The sequence below is a fragment of the Grampus griseus genome, assembly GCF_964374135.1.
Source record: "Grampus griseus genome assembly, chromosome: 2".
In the NCBI taxonomy this organism is placed as follows: Eukaryota; Metazoa; Chordata; class Mammalia; order Artiodactyla; family Delphinidae; genus Grampus; species Grampus griseus.
Genome location: NC_139018.1, coordinates 145,182,019 through 145,197,668, shown reverse-complemented (window position 1 = coordinate 145,197,668; position 15,650 = coordinate 145,182,019). Strand labels below are relative to the sequence as shown.

Here is a 15,650-nt window from a genome sequence, read left to right as displayed (position 1 = left end):
AGGAGCCTGCGTCCAGTGCCGAGGCCCCCATGTTGCTCGCGTGGGGCTTCCTTGGGCACCAGCAGGAGTGGAAAGGAATCCTGTGGGAAACACACAAGCCCAAACTGGGCTCAGGGTCTCAGTCACCGGGAGCTGTGTGTGGGTCAGCCTCCCCAGCCTTGTGTGGCGCTGCTCTTGGCCAGGTCATCTCTCCACTGTGGACTGGGGTCGGGGAGTGGGGGTAGGATGGGGAGGGGGGCTTTGCAGGTGAGCTGGCCTACACTGGGCAGGAGGGCCTATTCCGAGCGGCTGGTGCAAGGCCCCAGTAACGGTGCCACCCTTGTGCTCACCCTCCAGCTCTGTCCAGCCAAGGGCTCCCAGGCAGTGTGGCCCTCTCACTTTGGGTCATCTGGTGGGCCCCTGACAGGTCATTCTCTGGCCCTGGCTCTGGCCCCAGCCCCACCTGTGGACCCTGGCTGTGCCGGCTCAGCTCTCTGCTGCCCCCACCTGGCCGCCTCCAGAGCCCACCTGACCTCCACAGAGCTGTAGCTGGCTCTAATTTGACAACTCCCTGAAAGAACAGAATATTGCTGCTGGTTGGCTGGTTTTGACCCATACAAATGGCAATTTGTCAATGGCTCAACCTCATACCATTGATCAGCAGGGTCTTATAAATGGGAATGGAGGTCGGCTGTATAGGGTAAAAGTCATGGGTATAAAGAACAATGCTGACTTACAACTTTAGCACATGCTCAGGAGAGCCCGGGTATCTGTCAGCTGTCTGTGGTCGCTCTGAGGGCGGCCCTAGACGCTGGCATGGAAATTGGCTGCTTGTGGGGAGTGAAGAGGTGCCGCAGGAATGCCCCTCACCCCCACCACCACCACCGAGAACCAGGAAGGATGAGGAGGGAGGGTGCGTTCAGGGAGAGCAGCCACTGGGTGCCCCAGGCAGAGGCAGCTGTCTCCGCGCAGCCCGCTGTTCCTGGGAGAGAGACAAGGGCTCCTCCCCTGAGGACAGGTGGGCGGGGACATCTGACACCTGTGTGTTGTGCCTCTCCTGGCCCAGAGGTTATGGAACATTGGAGAATGAGTGAGAGCCGCCTTGGGGCAATGACCCTCAGTTCCAGCAGCAGGCCAACTTGGCAGAGGGGAAAGAACATGTCGAATTCAGCCAGTGCTTGGCTCTGGTGGGGACATTTGCAGGTTCCAGAGCTCTCTGAGCCTCAGTTTTCTCACCTGTAATTTGGGAAGCAAGCACCTGCCTGCTCCATGTTACAGGCAGGGCTGGTCTTCAGCAGGGATGCACTTCCAGATGGGAAAATATCAGGATGCCTCCATATAGGTCAGGAAATAGCCATTGCCCAGAGCTGCCCAGGTGCCCTAGTGCCTCCCCTGGGACCCTGGGCACCTCTCCATGAACTGGCAACTGAAGGGTTAATGCCTGGTGCGTCTGTGGACCTGCCTAATGCCCCTCCTGGCATCTGACCCGTCTGCACTGATCCTGCTGTTTACCCCTGGTGAGAAGCAGATGGGACCACATACTGAGAAAAGATGCGTAGACGATATAGTGGCAGAACACTCGTGGTGTTATCACTGGTGCAGCCTAGAGTGGTCCAGGTGCAGCAGGAGACACGCGAGCCCCGCGGGAGGAGCAGTGAAAAGGCACTTGGGGCTCCGGCCGTTTTCAAGCCCCAGCACCAGGCTCCCTCCTGTCCCTTCTGCCCTCTCCATGAGTTCAGGTCCTCACCTCTTTTATTATTTGGCTTTTAGTATTTCTACTAAATAGAAATGGCTGCTGTCCTCAAACTGTTGCGTTAAAATGTTAAATCGCTGAAATACTCCCCGCTCCCAACATAACCCAAAGTGATGCTCTCGGCCAGGCTTAGCCGTCGGCCCGCTTTGCCGGGTTCAAGGATTTATCCACAGCCATTAATCACATGAAAGCGGATATTAAGGAGCATTAGCCGCGCCAGCTGCCACCCCACTTCCTGGGCCATTACGCGGATTACCCTTGAAAGTCACCCTCAGCCCCCTGTCTCGGGATTGTTGGGGATCCTGCAGCCCAAGGGGGCGGGCCGCAGGCGAGTCCATGACCCCCAGGGCTGCCTGGCCCCCTGAGCGCACACCCTTCCTCCCACGGTCTCCGTGGCCCCAGAGCGGCTCCTCTACCTCTGACCTCCCAGCGAGGGGCCTCCATCTCGCCAGGATGTCCCGCGCCCTTTCCCACGGCCCCGAGGAGCCGCTCCAGGAACCCAAGAAAAGCGCACCGGGTTCTGCCGAGGCTACAGGCGCATCCGCAGGGTCCAGGAGCAGAAAGGCGCGCTTAGCGCATCCGCAGGACCAGCGGAGGATGCAGTGGGGGCTTCTCGTCCAAGCCTAAGGCCATCCGCCACGACACCGCGCTCAGCTGGCTGACCCAGCACTTCGGTGGCGTTTGGGACTTGCCCGGTCCCAGTTGGTAAACAGCCAGGTAGAGTCAATTTCTTTGTTACTACCCAACGAGCCCTAATTCTGTATTAGAACGGCCACCGGCTACCCAGCAAAATGAGCGCCCCTCAGATCTCCAGCCAGAGAGACCCCCTTTGCTATTAACCACGACTACCGGTATTAAAAAGCGCATTTTCTTCCGAGGGCCTGGGGGGATAGGAGACCCTAGGGAAGGAGGCGTGGCTGGCTGCAGCACCCCTCCCAAGGGAGACCTCTGGCATCTATAGTTGGAACACCTCGCAGTGGGCAGGGGGATTCAAGTGCAGATGTATTTTGTTCGTTTTTGGTACCAGAGAGTCTCTCTAACCACAGAGGGGCTGGAGAGGCGGATGGTGGGAATCTGGCTGCAGAAAGGAAATGAAGGAAAAGAATGCCAAGGAGCACAAGGGAAACGCTGACCCCACGGCGGGCTCGTCCCCGACAGGGCCCTCCAGGCCCAAGGAAACCCTCTCACTCACTCGGGCTGCAGTTTTGCGGAGCTGGGCCGCCAAGGTGGACGGAGCTCTGTTCTCTGGAGCTGTTACTCTAGTCAGACTGAGCATGAATAAACAAGCGGATCCGTCATGTAAAGAGGGAAAATTAAGGGGGGTGGCTGCTGCAGACGGGGTGGCCTGAAGGAGTGAATGAGTGAGGCATCTGGGGAGGGCAGCCCGGGGGAGGAAGCCCGGGGGAGGGAGCAGCGCGTGCAAGGCCCTCAGACCGCAGGACCAGTGGGCGGAGCCGCGGGCGCCATGTCGGCAGAAGCGCTGAGGGGGGAGGAGGGAAGGGGGACAGGGTCTTGCGGGGCAAGGGAGGCCCAGCCAAGTCTAGCAGGTCACCCCTTTCTGGGCCTCGGTTTCCTCAAATGAAGGGATTGGCCTGGTTTCAAGAATCTTAAATCATCTATGTCCCAAAATACAGAGAAACGTGTTAATTTTGATCCCATCTTTAGAAGCAAACACTGACAAGAACCCAAGATATGTGTACACATTCTATGTGCACAGACTCTACTGCCTGCTCATTGGAGCACAGTGATAATGAAGCCGTGTTACACATGCATAGCTACGTGGGCAGGGAAGGGGCGGGGGGGAAAGAAAGTCCTCATTACAGGTACACACATATGGATGAAATACCCAGAAATGCGAGAGAGTTAGCTCTAAATGTACTAGTTTATAGGGATGCTCCCTGAAAGAGTAAATGGACCACTAAAGTTGCAGTGATGAGAATTATGTAATCCCATTTGAGTAAAGATGATTCCACCTGCAAACCCCTCCACGTGTGTATACTTTTCAGTCTGAGCGTGTAGGAGCTGTAAGCAAAATGTGGCTGGTGGGCTTTATCTCAGGGAGGGGGGGGCTTGTGCTGCTTCCTCTGCATGTGGGGTGAGGGGGACGGGCAGCAGGGGGCCAGGAAGGCGCTGACGTGGACTCTGGGGTTTCAGGGGAGCAGGACGCCCCAGCCACTGCAACGTTGTCTCTGTTTCCCTGTGTGTTTCCCCTCACCCTGCCAGCCCCTGTCATGCTTGCCCTATGAACACAGGGACTGTCTTCCACCGTGAAATACATGTCACAGCATCATGTAAAATTAGAAAGCATCTGGAGCACTGCATTGTTCAAGCCAGCATTTCTTCCAAGCCTGTGGCAAGGGAAATCCAGTCTAATCCAGAGACAATTAGCTCAACCTCTCCCCCCTGCAACAAATCCCAAATCTCAGCCTTCCTGGACAATCTCCCTTTTACTATTGAATCAAAACCCTTCATAACAGGTAAAAGCCAACTGCAGTAAAGTTCTGTGCGGTGGCCTCCAGAGCTGAGGGCCTCCAGGTCCTTCTCTGTTTCCTGCTGCTCCCCACGCCCCCCGCCCCAGTTCTTTCCCTCTCCACTCTCCTCCAACTCACCAGACACCCTCCTGCTCCAGGACCTTTGCACTGGCTGTTCCCTCTGCCTGAATGCTCTTCCTACAGGCGTCTGGATGGCTCCTTCCCTCCCCTCCTTGACCTCTGCTCAATGTCTCCTTCCCTGGGACCAACGAAGAATTGCAGCCCCTGTCCTGATGTTCTGGCCCTTCGTGGTGCACATCTTCAGGCTGACCCTGCTGGATGTCTGCCCCTGACAGTGGTGGTGTTTTCTGATTTGCCATCAGTGGCCCCTGAGCTCCAGAAGGATCCCCACAGCATGCAGCAGGGCTCAGATGTGCTCGCTGGGGAATGACGGCGGGCACCTGGCTTTACTAAAACACCACGGTGGGTTTGCAGAGAACCATGTCACATTTCTACCAACAACTTCCTAGCGGATCGTCATGGGATTTGGTTTGCCTTTCAGCCAGTGTTCTAAAAATTAAACCTGTGACCTGTTACAAGTTTGTTTGGGTTTTTTTTTTTTTTTTTTTTTTCGTTTTTCATGGCATAAACCATGTAGAAAGGAAGGAATTTTCTAGTGAAAAGGTACATGCAGAACCAACTCATCTTACTGATGAGGAAACTGAAGCCCACAGGGGTTGAGTGGCTTCCCTGTGGCCACACAGCAAAACTGGGATTTGGACTGAGGCCTCCCCCCTCCCCCTGGCTCTTTTCTAGCACTCCAGGCTGCTCTCAGATTGGGTGCTGGTGTCGCCCCAGAGCTGATGATCAAGGATGCCAGCAAAGCCCACTGTTAGATGGTGTGATACCTCTCAGGGTCAGTCGCACCTTTTCCAGACATTTACTTGCATTCACAAGAGGAAGCGTGTCCCAAGACACAGATGGACTTGATGTGGAGAAGCCATGAATTTTCTTAGCTGCCGAAAAACTCCTGGGGAGGGAATTTTGAAGAGAGCTGAGGCCCCAGGGAGGTGGGGGGCAGCTGAGCTGCCTTCTACGGATGGCAGGTCTGGTGAAGGGCTTGGTTTGTGGCTTCTTTTTTTTTTTAATAAATTTATTTATTTATTTTTGGCTGCATTGGGTCTTCGTTGCTGTGCGTGGGCTTTCTCTAGTTACGGCGAGTGGGGCCACTCCTTGCCATGGCTCGCAGCCCCTCACTGCAGTGGCTTCTCTTGTTGCGGAGCACGGGCTCTAGGCGTGCAGGCTTCAGTAGTTGTGGCTCACAGGCTCTAGAGCTCAGGCTCAGCGGTTGTGGCGCATGGGCTTAGTTGCTCCGCGGCATGTGGGATCTTCCCGGCCCAGGGCTCAAACCCGTGTCCCCTGCATCGGCAGGCAGATTCTTAACCGTTGTGCCACCAGGGAAGCCCTGGTTTGTGGCTTCTGATCTGCTGTGTGCAATGGAAGAAATGCAACACGGACCAGGGAGCAAGGGGAGGGTCGGAGGTCACCAGGGCTGCCACTGCATCCTCAGCCTTCCCCAAGAGCTGCTCAGTGTGTCTTTGGAGGGAAGGGAGACAGGCCAGGCAAAGCCCAGGGGTCTCACGAAGGGACAAAGCCACAAGACGACTTTCCCATTCAAAGATCTTCCAATGAAATGGATCAGAACCATAGGCCTAAGGACAGCAGGGCCCTGGCCTCTGGACCTTTTGAAACGCAGATGAAAGAATGAAATTGTGCTAATAAGCCTGGGGTGAGCGATGAGGTCCCAGGAAAACCCTCCAGCTGTGGACCTCGGGGTGGCTGCTCTGACTGAGCAGCATCCCACGTGGCAAAGGGGGGAAGGCTCCTTCTCCATCATGGAGATCGAAGTCCCCAGGAACAAATGAGTCAACCAGGAGGAGCTGTCAGGTGCCTGTGGGCCTCTCACCGTGCAGGAGTGGCCTTGTTCTGGGAATGGGGGAAGCTTGTCCCTCCCCCATGGGAGAACAGAAAGATGAAAGAGCAGCTGGTGGGTGTTGTCCTCCTGCAAGTTACAGAAGCCCAGCATCCAGGCCAGAGAAGGAGAGCTCCCATTGGCTTGATGCTGTTCCAGGATGCTCATCGTGCCACCTCCGGGAGCAATTGTATTTAGTCCTCCCCCAGAAACCTTTGAGGAGCAGGGTGGCGGCTGTCTGGTTGACCAGCATGCAGACAGCGCCCAGGGTGGCCTCAGTTCTGCCGGCTATAAAACGGCTGGGTGGGCTGATCATCTCCGGGGCTTGCTAGGAGCCGGGCACCCGGGGTTGAACACCAGGGGTCTGCCGTGGCCCTGGGCAGCCCGCAGATGCCCTGTACACCACACCTAGAAATAGAACAAGCTCCCACACCCCGCACATGCACACCCCGAGGGCTGAGATACGGCTGGACCCTTTACAGGAAAATGTCACACGTCAGGATGCTGGGAAAACACTGGATCAGCCTAACCACAAGCATCACCATTCTGCCTGGGAGGGACCTGAGGGTGGAAGGGGGCAGGTGCTGGGACCTGGGTGAGGGCTGGGGAGACCAGGCGGGACGCAAAACCTGGGGTGAAGGAGAAGGAAAAGAGGAGCCAGAGAGGAGCTGGGAGAGACCCTCCCCCCAGGGCTCTGGCCCACCTCGGAGGACACGAAAACTTCCAGGTTGCTGGCTGCCTGGGGTGCCACTGTGGCTTTTGGGGACGCTCTGGGTGACACTGGGAAACACAGGAATGGACAGAGCAAGACCAGAGGCCCCTGATGGCTTTGGGGTTGGGGGTGGGTGAGAGAAGGTGGCTTTCAGAAGTGCGCGCAGCCAAAAGAGTTACCCTGGTCTCTGAGGAGACCCGTCTGGCTGCATCCCCCAGTGACGTCATATAAATCCCTGAGAAAACAGCATTCCAGATCAGATTAAGGAGGGAGGGTCTCTGGCTGTTTTTAAGAAACCAAGTGTTTGCAAGGCATTCAGCAATCGCTTGCTGTGTGTAACTGGAGGGGGCCTGAAAACCGGATGCTGTCTTCGCGCCTTTGCGCGTGAACTGGGAGCCGCACGGAGCCCTCGGGGTGCAGTGGCTGCAGTGGCCGGTTATGTGCACCTTTCAAATCCTCTTTCCTTCAGACATCCTGCCAAGAGTGTCAGCTACAACTTAAAAATATTCTGCTGGTGAACTTCAACATTTCGATAGTGACTTTTGGTGGCAAAATCTTTTTCTTCTCCTTTCTTTCACAAACATTTCGGCATTCCATGACGGCCGCACCCCGGGGCCTGGGTGGATGAAGGTTGTGCAGGAATCAGGAGTGAGGGGGATTCTGTATTTCACCCCCAGGAGCCAACTCCTGCCTTTCCTGTAGCCTAGCATGGTGTTTCAGGCCTGGGCTCCAAAACTAGTGACATGAAAATGGTTTCTGTAGGGCATGTTGAGTTAAATGGAAGTTTCTTTCTTGCAAGACTTATCAGAACCTTTAATATGCTGGTGTGTGCTGTGAATCTCTAACAGGGGACTCTGTGGTCCCTCTAGTTTGGGGCTCAGCACGCCCTGGGGCTGCTGTCTCCAGGGTTTAGTTGGTGTTAGGTTTTAGAGGGTCCCCTGGGGGTTCTGAAGCAAGAGGACATCTCGTTAAGTACAGCCACTCCCAACGCATCAGAGATTTTTACTCAAGCCTGTGATGCCTGTCCTTCACCCTCAGGCTGACTGAACAAAACAACCGAATGTTTCCCGACTCTCCTGGCCAGAGTCCTCCACGGAATCCACAGGGCCGCCTTCCAAGGGTCTCTCCCCCTGGCATCCCCTTTACCCTGGGGCGGGGTAGGGGCAGAACCTGCCCAGGGTCACGCAGCTCCCCCTGAGTATTTGCGGGAAGCAAGAGCTTCAGGCTAGATGGACGATGCAGCAGCCACAGGTGGGGGGGGGGGTGCTAGATGGACGATGCAGCAGCCACGGGGGGCTCTGGCCAGGTCTCGACTCCTGAGCAGCCCAGGGGTGCCTCTCAGCCCAGCCTGGACGCAGCATCAGCCCTGAGCCCCTGGGTGCTTCCCCTCCATCGTCCTCCCCGCCAACCTCCTCAAACACAGAGCCCGCAGCCCAACCCACCACCTCTGGCCTCGTGTCTCCCTGGCAGTTCCTTCCGTCGCCCCTTCTCTGGTCCTGCAGAGGGCAGTGTCCTTTGAGCCAATGACCCCAAAGCCCATTCCTTGCCCTCCTCCCCACTCCCCGACCTGGTCTGGGCCTCTCAGAGTGGAAGAACCAGACCCGTGATCTTTCTGCCCCCGGGCTAAAGGTAGGGGCTGCACAACAGGGAGGAATCCAAGCAAAGGAGAAGCTGAGACCTGCCGGCAGGTGGGGCAAACCCATCGGCCCCAGAGACGCGCTGGACACACTGTCCCCAGGAATACCCATCGTCACGTGGGTGAAGGGAGCATCTGCCGGCTGGCTGGCTTGTCCGCAGGCTGGGGCCCGCTGTGGCACCCCTACCTCACCCAGGCCCTGTGCCCCTTCTCCCACGGGTTGCCCGGCTGCATGGGGAACTCTGCTCAGGTGTGGGCACGGGGTCTGGGGCCTGTTCCTCGGCCCGGGAGCCCCCCCAAGCCCCCCTGCCCAGCTCAGAGGCTGGCGGGTCAGGCACCGCAGCGCCTGGGGAAAGACGGGGCCGGCTTGAGGCTCCCCTGGCTCGGCTCCGCTCTGCGACTCTTTCTCAGCCTGAAAGGGGACCAGAGTCCCTGCTCCCCGGGGTGGGGGCGGGGATTAAATGGAACGTGTGGTCTCCTGGACACTTGGACTCAAACTGTGCTCCCAGCATGGGCTGCAGACCATTAGGGCAGAAGGCGAGAGCAGCGTCGGTCAGCAATTTGAAGGAATCAATGGACGTTTGTTAAATTTAATAACTTTTTTACAAACCTTAAGGCTTCAGTTTTGTATATCTTTGTAAAATTTCATTTTTTAGTAATTCATTTTTATTGCATTCTATGAAGGTACCGGTCTATAATGGATTGAAAATTTAACAAGACCACAAGTGGCCATTCACCACCCTCAGATTTCAGTTTTTGCTCTGTGTGTGACGGGGAAGCCGTAGAGGGACGGGTGAGTTTGGGATGGGTCTGGTACCTTCAGGGCCTTTACCAAGGAGTGGGGAGCCGGGGTCCCCTCCCGCTCCAGAATGGGGATTGTTTTGGATTTACGTGTGGAATTCTGCATTCAAGTGGATTCCAGATGCAGGCTATGTGGGTGTACATGACACCCTAGGTTCCAGCAAGGCCCTCTGAGAAGTGGGGTTGGCACGACCCCTTGGGGAGCTGGATCTGGTCCTAGTGCCAAAGGTTATTGAGGTAGGAGCCCTGTCCCTGACCTGGACACACACCTCCTGCCGCTGCTGCTCTGCGGGGAGGGGTGGCGGGGCTGCAGGAGGTGACACCGATGGCCGTGACCCCAGCCTGAAGCTAGGGGGCCAGCAAAGCACACTGACCGGAAGAAGGAAGCTCAGAAAACTCAGGGCGAGTTTACAGGAGTCCCTTCTCAGCCTGACTTTGTAATGTGCTTTGTCATCACTCAGAATTCATCTTCTGTGGGGTCAGCTGGGGCAGCCCCAGGTCAGGACACTTGGGTTTACCCTCACTCTCCCCGTGGCCTCCTTTAAAAGTATTAGAACAGTTTTTAAAAGTCATGAAAACATGCCTTTGATTTCAAAATCAGAGACATGACTAATACAACAGATAAGTGAGGACCCACAGTCCTGTTACAGATGCTTTGACTTTCCATATGTGCCTCGTATTTTTTTTTTTTTTCCGCTTTAAAAGGACGGAGGGAAGGAAGGAGGGGGAGAGAGAGAGTACATTACAGATACAGCTAACCACCTCCACCCTGAAGAAATATATGTATTTACGTGGAATTTTCCTGTGTTCTAGAATTTCTGTAAAGAGTGCACTTTCAGGGTTCGCTTTTTTATTCAATGCATCCATGTCGAGACAAGTGGCTTGCTTATTCATCTCAAGAGTTGTAGGGTATTCCATTGTTTGAATAAACAGAGGCTGATCCTCACTCTCCTAGATGGATCGTTTGGTTCTCTCTGATTTTCTGCAGCACGCGATGCTGACACGAGCATTTGTGTACGTTTCCTTGAGTACGTGGGCTACAATTTTTCGAGGTCGACTCTAGGGTATAATTGCTGGGCTGTACTATTATTTAGTTGTCTTTAGGACCTTGGCTGTGGGCTCTAAACGTTGTCTGCATCTTTTAGCTAAATAAAATGTAGACAGGGATCAAAGTGAAGACAAAGAATCACAGGCACATTTTCTATCTCCCACATAAATACTCGAGGCTTTTTCTGGAAGGGGGACCTTCTGAGGATGGAGCTGAGGATGGAGCTCCAGGGGCTCCAAAGTCCACTGGGTTTTGTTCATGGCCCCGGGACTGCACGCTGGCCATCCCTGTCTGTCTAAAAGCAAAGGAAGAGCCTCAGAAGCGGGAAGAGCTGACCAGACGTGGACAAAGGGTCAGATCTGCCTTTGACAATGAGAGGTCCGGCCGAGATGAGCCCAGGGAGGCTTGTACACGCTGTACCTTGTGTTGCTTTTTTTCCCGTGGGGACAGCTAGTGTGTTTCAGTGAACACTGGGCAGAGGGATGTGGCTTCTGGTTAGGAAATAGGGAACTGGCAGCAAGCTAGTGATGTCAAAGTAGGGCCAAGTATGTGAGAGAGCAGAATGAGCACCGTGCACTTTCTGCCTGTGTGACTTTGTGGCTGTTTCCTGGCCCCGCCTTAAAGAGCAGCTTCCTTCAAAGCCATAGGTGTCGTCATTCACTTTTCTATCAGCAATTTTGCTTCTCAGCTTGAGGGCTGTTATAAACAGGGCAAAGGATGCCATTAAGACTTTCTCTGCTTTTCGAGGAGTTTGTCTCCTCGGAAGTAGGGTGGGGGGCCGTGGCGGAGATCTTTGTTCTTAGACTTGTAACTGGCAGTGTGTGGTCCTGCAGCAAAAGTCGTGAGTGTGTGTGTATAAGTGAGGTGCTGTTTTTCAGTCTTGAGCAAAATTTAAGTGCTTCCCCCTCCTCCCATCTTGTCGAATTCCTGCGCCCAGAACCCGCCTATTACAACTTGGGGCCTCCCCAGCTCCCATGCCATCACCAGCATGAGGCAGAACACCTGGCACAGGTCAACAGGAGACGTCACTTTCGAGAAAAACAAAAGCCTGCTCCTTTTCAGACTTTATCATCAAGAGCTGTGTGGACGGGTTGGTTTAGGGAGGAGGAGGTCACGTGGCCCCAGGCTGCACCTGAGTCTCTTGTTCCTGCCAAGTGCTGCGGTAGGTTTGCAGATTTTGATATGCACAAGACATGGGTGTGCGCTGTCCCTAAAAAGAACGCTGACTCATACATGCACAAAAGCAGATAGATGCCCCACGGAGCCCCCCAGGGATGGGGCCTTCCTATTTCTGAAGCAGTTTTAACTCTTTATTAAAAAAAGAAAGCCTTCCATTTTTTCCGTTTGTATTTTCAGGCTCATGGGATGTGAGAGACTTGCCCACACCTGCCCACCCAGTTACAGCTGGGACTCTGAAGCCTGGTGAGCTGTGTGGTGACCCCTCGGCTTCCAGCCCAGGTGAGTGACCTTTCCCGGCTCGGGTCCAGCTCCTGGAGCACCACCTGCAAGTGGTGCTAGTGAGAGCTCGTGGGAGAAATTTGTCCCCTCTGCCCACACAGGGTGTGCCCCTGCTCGTGCACTTCGAGCACCTCCGCTGCCTCCCCTACCTCTGCCCTCAGTGGGCACGCCACAGAAGAAGCAGAGATCCCCCCTGAGCCTGGGGAGATAAGGAGGTGTCCAGAGGCCTCCAGGGTGGCCCAGGCTGGGCCCCTGGCTGGATCTCACCACCCCTCTGAGTGGTAGTCAGGGCAGCAGGGTGAGGTGGTGGCCTGTCCAGGCCCCCTGCACTCAGAGGGTCATTTAAGGCAGCCCTGGGTGCCCAGGGCCCCCAGTCCGGCCACCTGGGAAAAGCACATGTAGGTGTCCAAATCAGCACACCTCTTTGCAAGGGCCTGTCCGGGGCCCAGGGGCGGGGGCTTCACAGCCCCTTCCCCTCAGCCTGCTCTGAGTCCTGGGAGCCACCTGGCCCTTCCCGGGGCCTCTGAGGTGTCTCTGATGGTCACTTGAGGGTTCCCCAAGTCCACATGATTCTCGCACAAACATGTGATGAGGAATGAAGGTGAAATGGGAGGCATGACACCGAGAGCTAAGGGGGCAGCATCACGGTGTGAGACTCCACACTTGCACGGCTCACACTCCCAGCGCCTCCCCGTGTGCCGTGGGGAGCGTGTGCAAGGTGGGGCAGGCCTAGAGGGTATGGGTGTCGGGTACAGTGACGGGAAGTGTGAGGCCCCCTCCCGAGAAGTGGTTCTGATGCAGGAGCTTTAGACGTGGGCCCCCATCCCCATCCTCTGTGGGCGCTGCAAAGCGGTACAGCAGGAAACCCACATCCCCCGTCCTGTGGTCCCCCTGCGTGCAGGCTGCCCTCCGGCTCACTCACCTTCTGTGACCCCGACGTGGAGCTCTTGAGTGAACCCCTTTTGAAGGAGCTGCTCATCTTCTTCACGGAACCCATGAGCATGCCTCCCGCATCCCTGGATGGGTGGAGGCACAGCCCCCGTGGTGGCCCTGCGGGGCCGGGCAAAGGGGTCCAGAGCCTGGAGCCCCCGCGGGGCAGCTGGGTCAGCCCAGGCGGAGCGGGTGCCAGTTCCAGCCACTCCCGCTCCGGTGCTCCCAGGCGGGCCCTTCTATAACATCTGTAATCAGGCTTAATCCCTACATTCCCCCCAAGGTTTAGAGGGGGCAGATTTAGCAAATGGCGATTGAAAGTAAATCCACTTTGAGAAAGTGATGGCTGCAAAGGGTGGTCACACGGGAGGGATTTGGGTGGGCAGAGCAGAAATGGGCAAAGCGGGGCAGACAGCCCACAACTGCAGGCTGAGCCTCCAGAGGACGGAACCCAAACTCCAGAGTCTGGAAGCAAGATCAGAACAAAGGCCCAGCCCCTTGGGTCACAGCTCCTTCCTCTGAGCCCTGGGTATGCGCTTTCTCCCCTGTTAACCTGGCAACACGGCCTTTTATGTACATCCTGTGTCAATTGCCTGTTCATTCTGGGCTGGCACTCAGGCGCTCTGTCCCTCCACTTTGTTCCTGTGTGAGATCCTGCTTCCTAGAGCCCATGTTTTCCTCTTTCTTGGTTTGCCTCCTCACTTGGTGCTCAATAGCTTTTTGTTAAAGGATATATGAGGTATAATTTTTTAAGATATTGCCTAACTGAAAATGTTTTTATTCTACCTTCATATCTGATTGATGCTGTGGCTGGGTATAAAAATGTTAGCCTGGAAATCATTTTCCTCAAAATACTGAGAGCATTGCTCCATTATATTTAGCTCCCGATGTTCTGTTGAGAAGTGCCTTGCCATTTTGATTCATGATCTTTTGAATGTGATTTTCTTTTTCCTATTTGGAGGTTATTGCTTTATCTCCTGTGTACTGAAATCTCAGTATGATGTACCTTGGTATGGTATTTTTTAAAAAAATTATGGAGGAAACAATGGGCTCATTCAATCTGGAAAATCATGTTATTCAGTTCTAGGAAACGTTATTGTTCAAAAGATATTGAATAATATCCTCAGAACTGAGAAAGAACTTTGAGACCAAAAAACAAAGCAGACGAGACTTCCCTGGTGGCGCAGTGATTAAGAATCCACCTGCCGGGCTTCCCTGGTGGCGCAGTGGTTGAGAGTCTGCCTGCCGATGCAGGGGACACGGGTTCGTGCCCCGGTCCAGGAAGATCCCACATGCCGCGGAGCAGCTAGGCCCGTGAGCCATGGCCGCTGAGCCTGCGCGTCCAGAGCCTGTGCTCCGCAACGGGAGAGGCCACAACAGTGAGAGGCCCACGTACCGCAAAAAAAAAAAAAAAAAAAAAGAATCCACCTGCCAATGCAGGGGACACAGGTTCGTGCCCTGGTCCGGGAAGATCCCACATGCCTCGTAGCAACTAAGCCCGTGCACCGCAACTACTAAGCCTGCGCTCTAGAGCCTGCGAGCCACAACTACTGAGCCCATGCGCCACAAGTACTGAAACCCACACACCTAGAGCCCGTGCTCTGCAACAAGAGAAGCCACCACAGTGAGAAGCCCATGGTCTGCAATGAAGAGCAGCCCCCGCTCACCACAACTAGAGAAAGCCCGCGTGCAGCAATGAAGACCCAAGGCAGCCAAAAAAAAAAAAAAAGCAGGCACTCCATAAAGTACAATTATGAAGTTTATTGCATGTAATTTACATACAGGTAGGATGGGCAGACAGGGATCTGGAAGCATTCCCTGTTACACAATGCACCATGGAAAGGGGTACAGGGGAATTTAAAGGGGCCAAAGCTAAATACAGAATCTGACTACTAAGGGAGAAGCACATCTAGTCCGAAAGGAGCCGGGATTTTTACCCGGGTCTCTTGACCATTATTCCTTGAGCAGCATTAACCATCTCTGCACCAGCAAAAAGGCATTCTTCAATTTCATATCACATGGAGGCAAGGGTACAAGTTGGCAGGGAACTCATCTGGTTTGGGTGCATTCCTTGTGAGTAGGCTACAGCTCAGTCATGCAGAAAGGGGAGGTGGCAAATTGCAGCCAGTGTGGTCCAGCCACACAATTAGTATTTCTTAAATTCCCACCGCCACCCCCCCATTCCCTCATTTTCTCTGCTTTTTCTTTCTGGAACTCCTATTCTTCAGATGTTGGGCCTTCTAGATTGATGCTCTGATTTTTTTTTTTAAATCTTTTTATCTCCTAACGTCCTTCACTTTGTCTTTCGATCCTATCTTCTGGAAATGTCCCCAGCTTTTCCTGCCATCCTTAAAATTGAATTTAGCTATTGAGTTATTAATTTCCAAGAGCTGTTGTTCACTCCCTAAATTACACTTTTGGGGAATTCCTTGGTGGTCCAGTGGTTAGGACTCCGTGCTTCCACTGCAGAGGGCACAGGTTTGATCCCTGGTCAGGGAACTAAGATCCTGCAAACCATGCAGTGCGGCCAAAAATAAATAAATAAATTACATTTAAAAAATAACATCTGGTACCACAGATGCAATACTCACTTGTCTCTCTGAAGATATTGTATTAAAAGAAATTTTTTTTCTTCTGCTCCTTGCCTTGTTTCTGTTTCTTCTGAGTTCTTTTTCCTTTGCTTTGGTTTGGTTTCTGTCTTTCCTGTGATGAGCTCTTCTCAAATGTTCTTTTTAGGAATAAGAGCTTGGAGAGCGTGCCTGACTGCTGAGTTCAGTGAAGAGGGGGCTGGCGTGGACCTGGTATTTGGGACTTGCTAGTGTTACCAAATTGGTCGACTGAACCCACACTGGGATCCTAGGCCGGGCCAAGATCTCTCATCTTCGCCATC

General features: G+C 54.3%; 1 protein-coding gene across 1 annotated transcript in view; it reads right to left on the bottom strand.

Moving 5' to 3' along the window:
• Positions 1-12,827, bottom strand: part of TRPM1 (transient receptor potential cation channel subfamily M member 1) — a gene marked incomplete at both ends in the record, with an annotated part of 135,458 nt that extends 122,631 nt beyond the window's left edge. Inside the window, one exon of the mRNA XM_082648546.1 lies at positions 12,753-12,827. Coding sequence (XP_082504672.1) covers positions 12,753-12,827 — 75 coding nt within the window. The remainder of the gene's footprint in view (positions 1-12,752) is intronic.
• Positions 12,828-15,650: the final 2,823 nt, after the last annotated feature.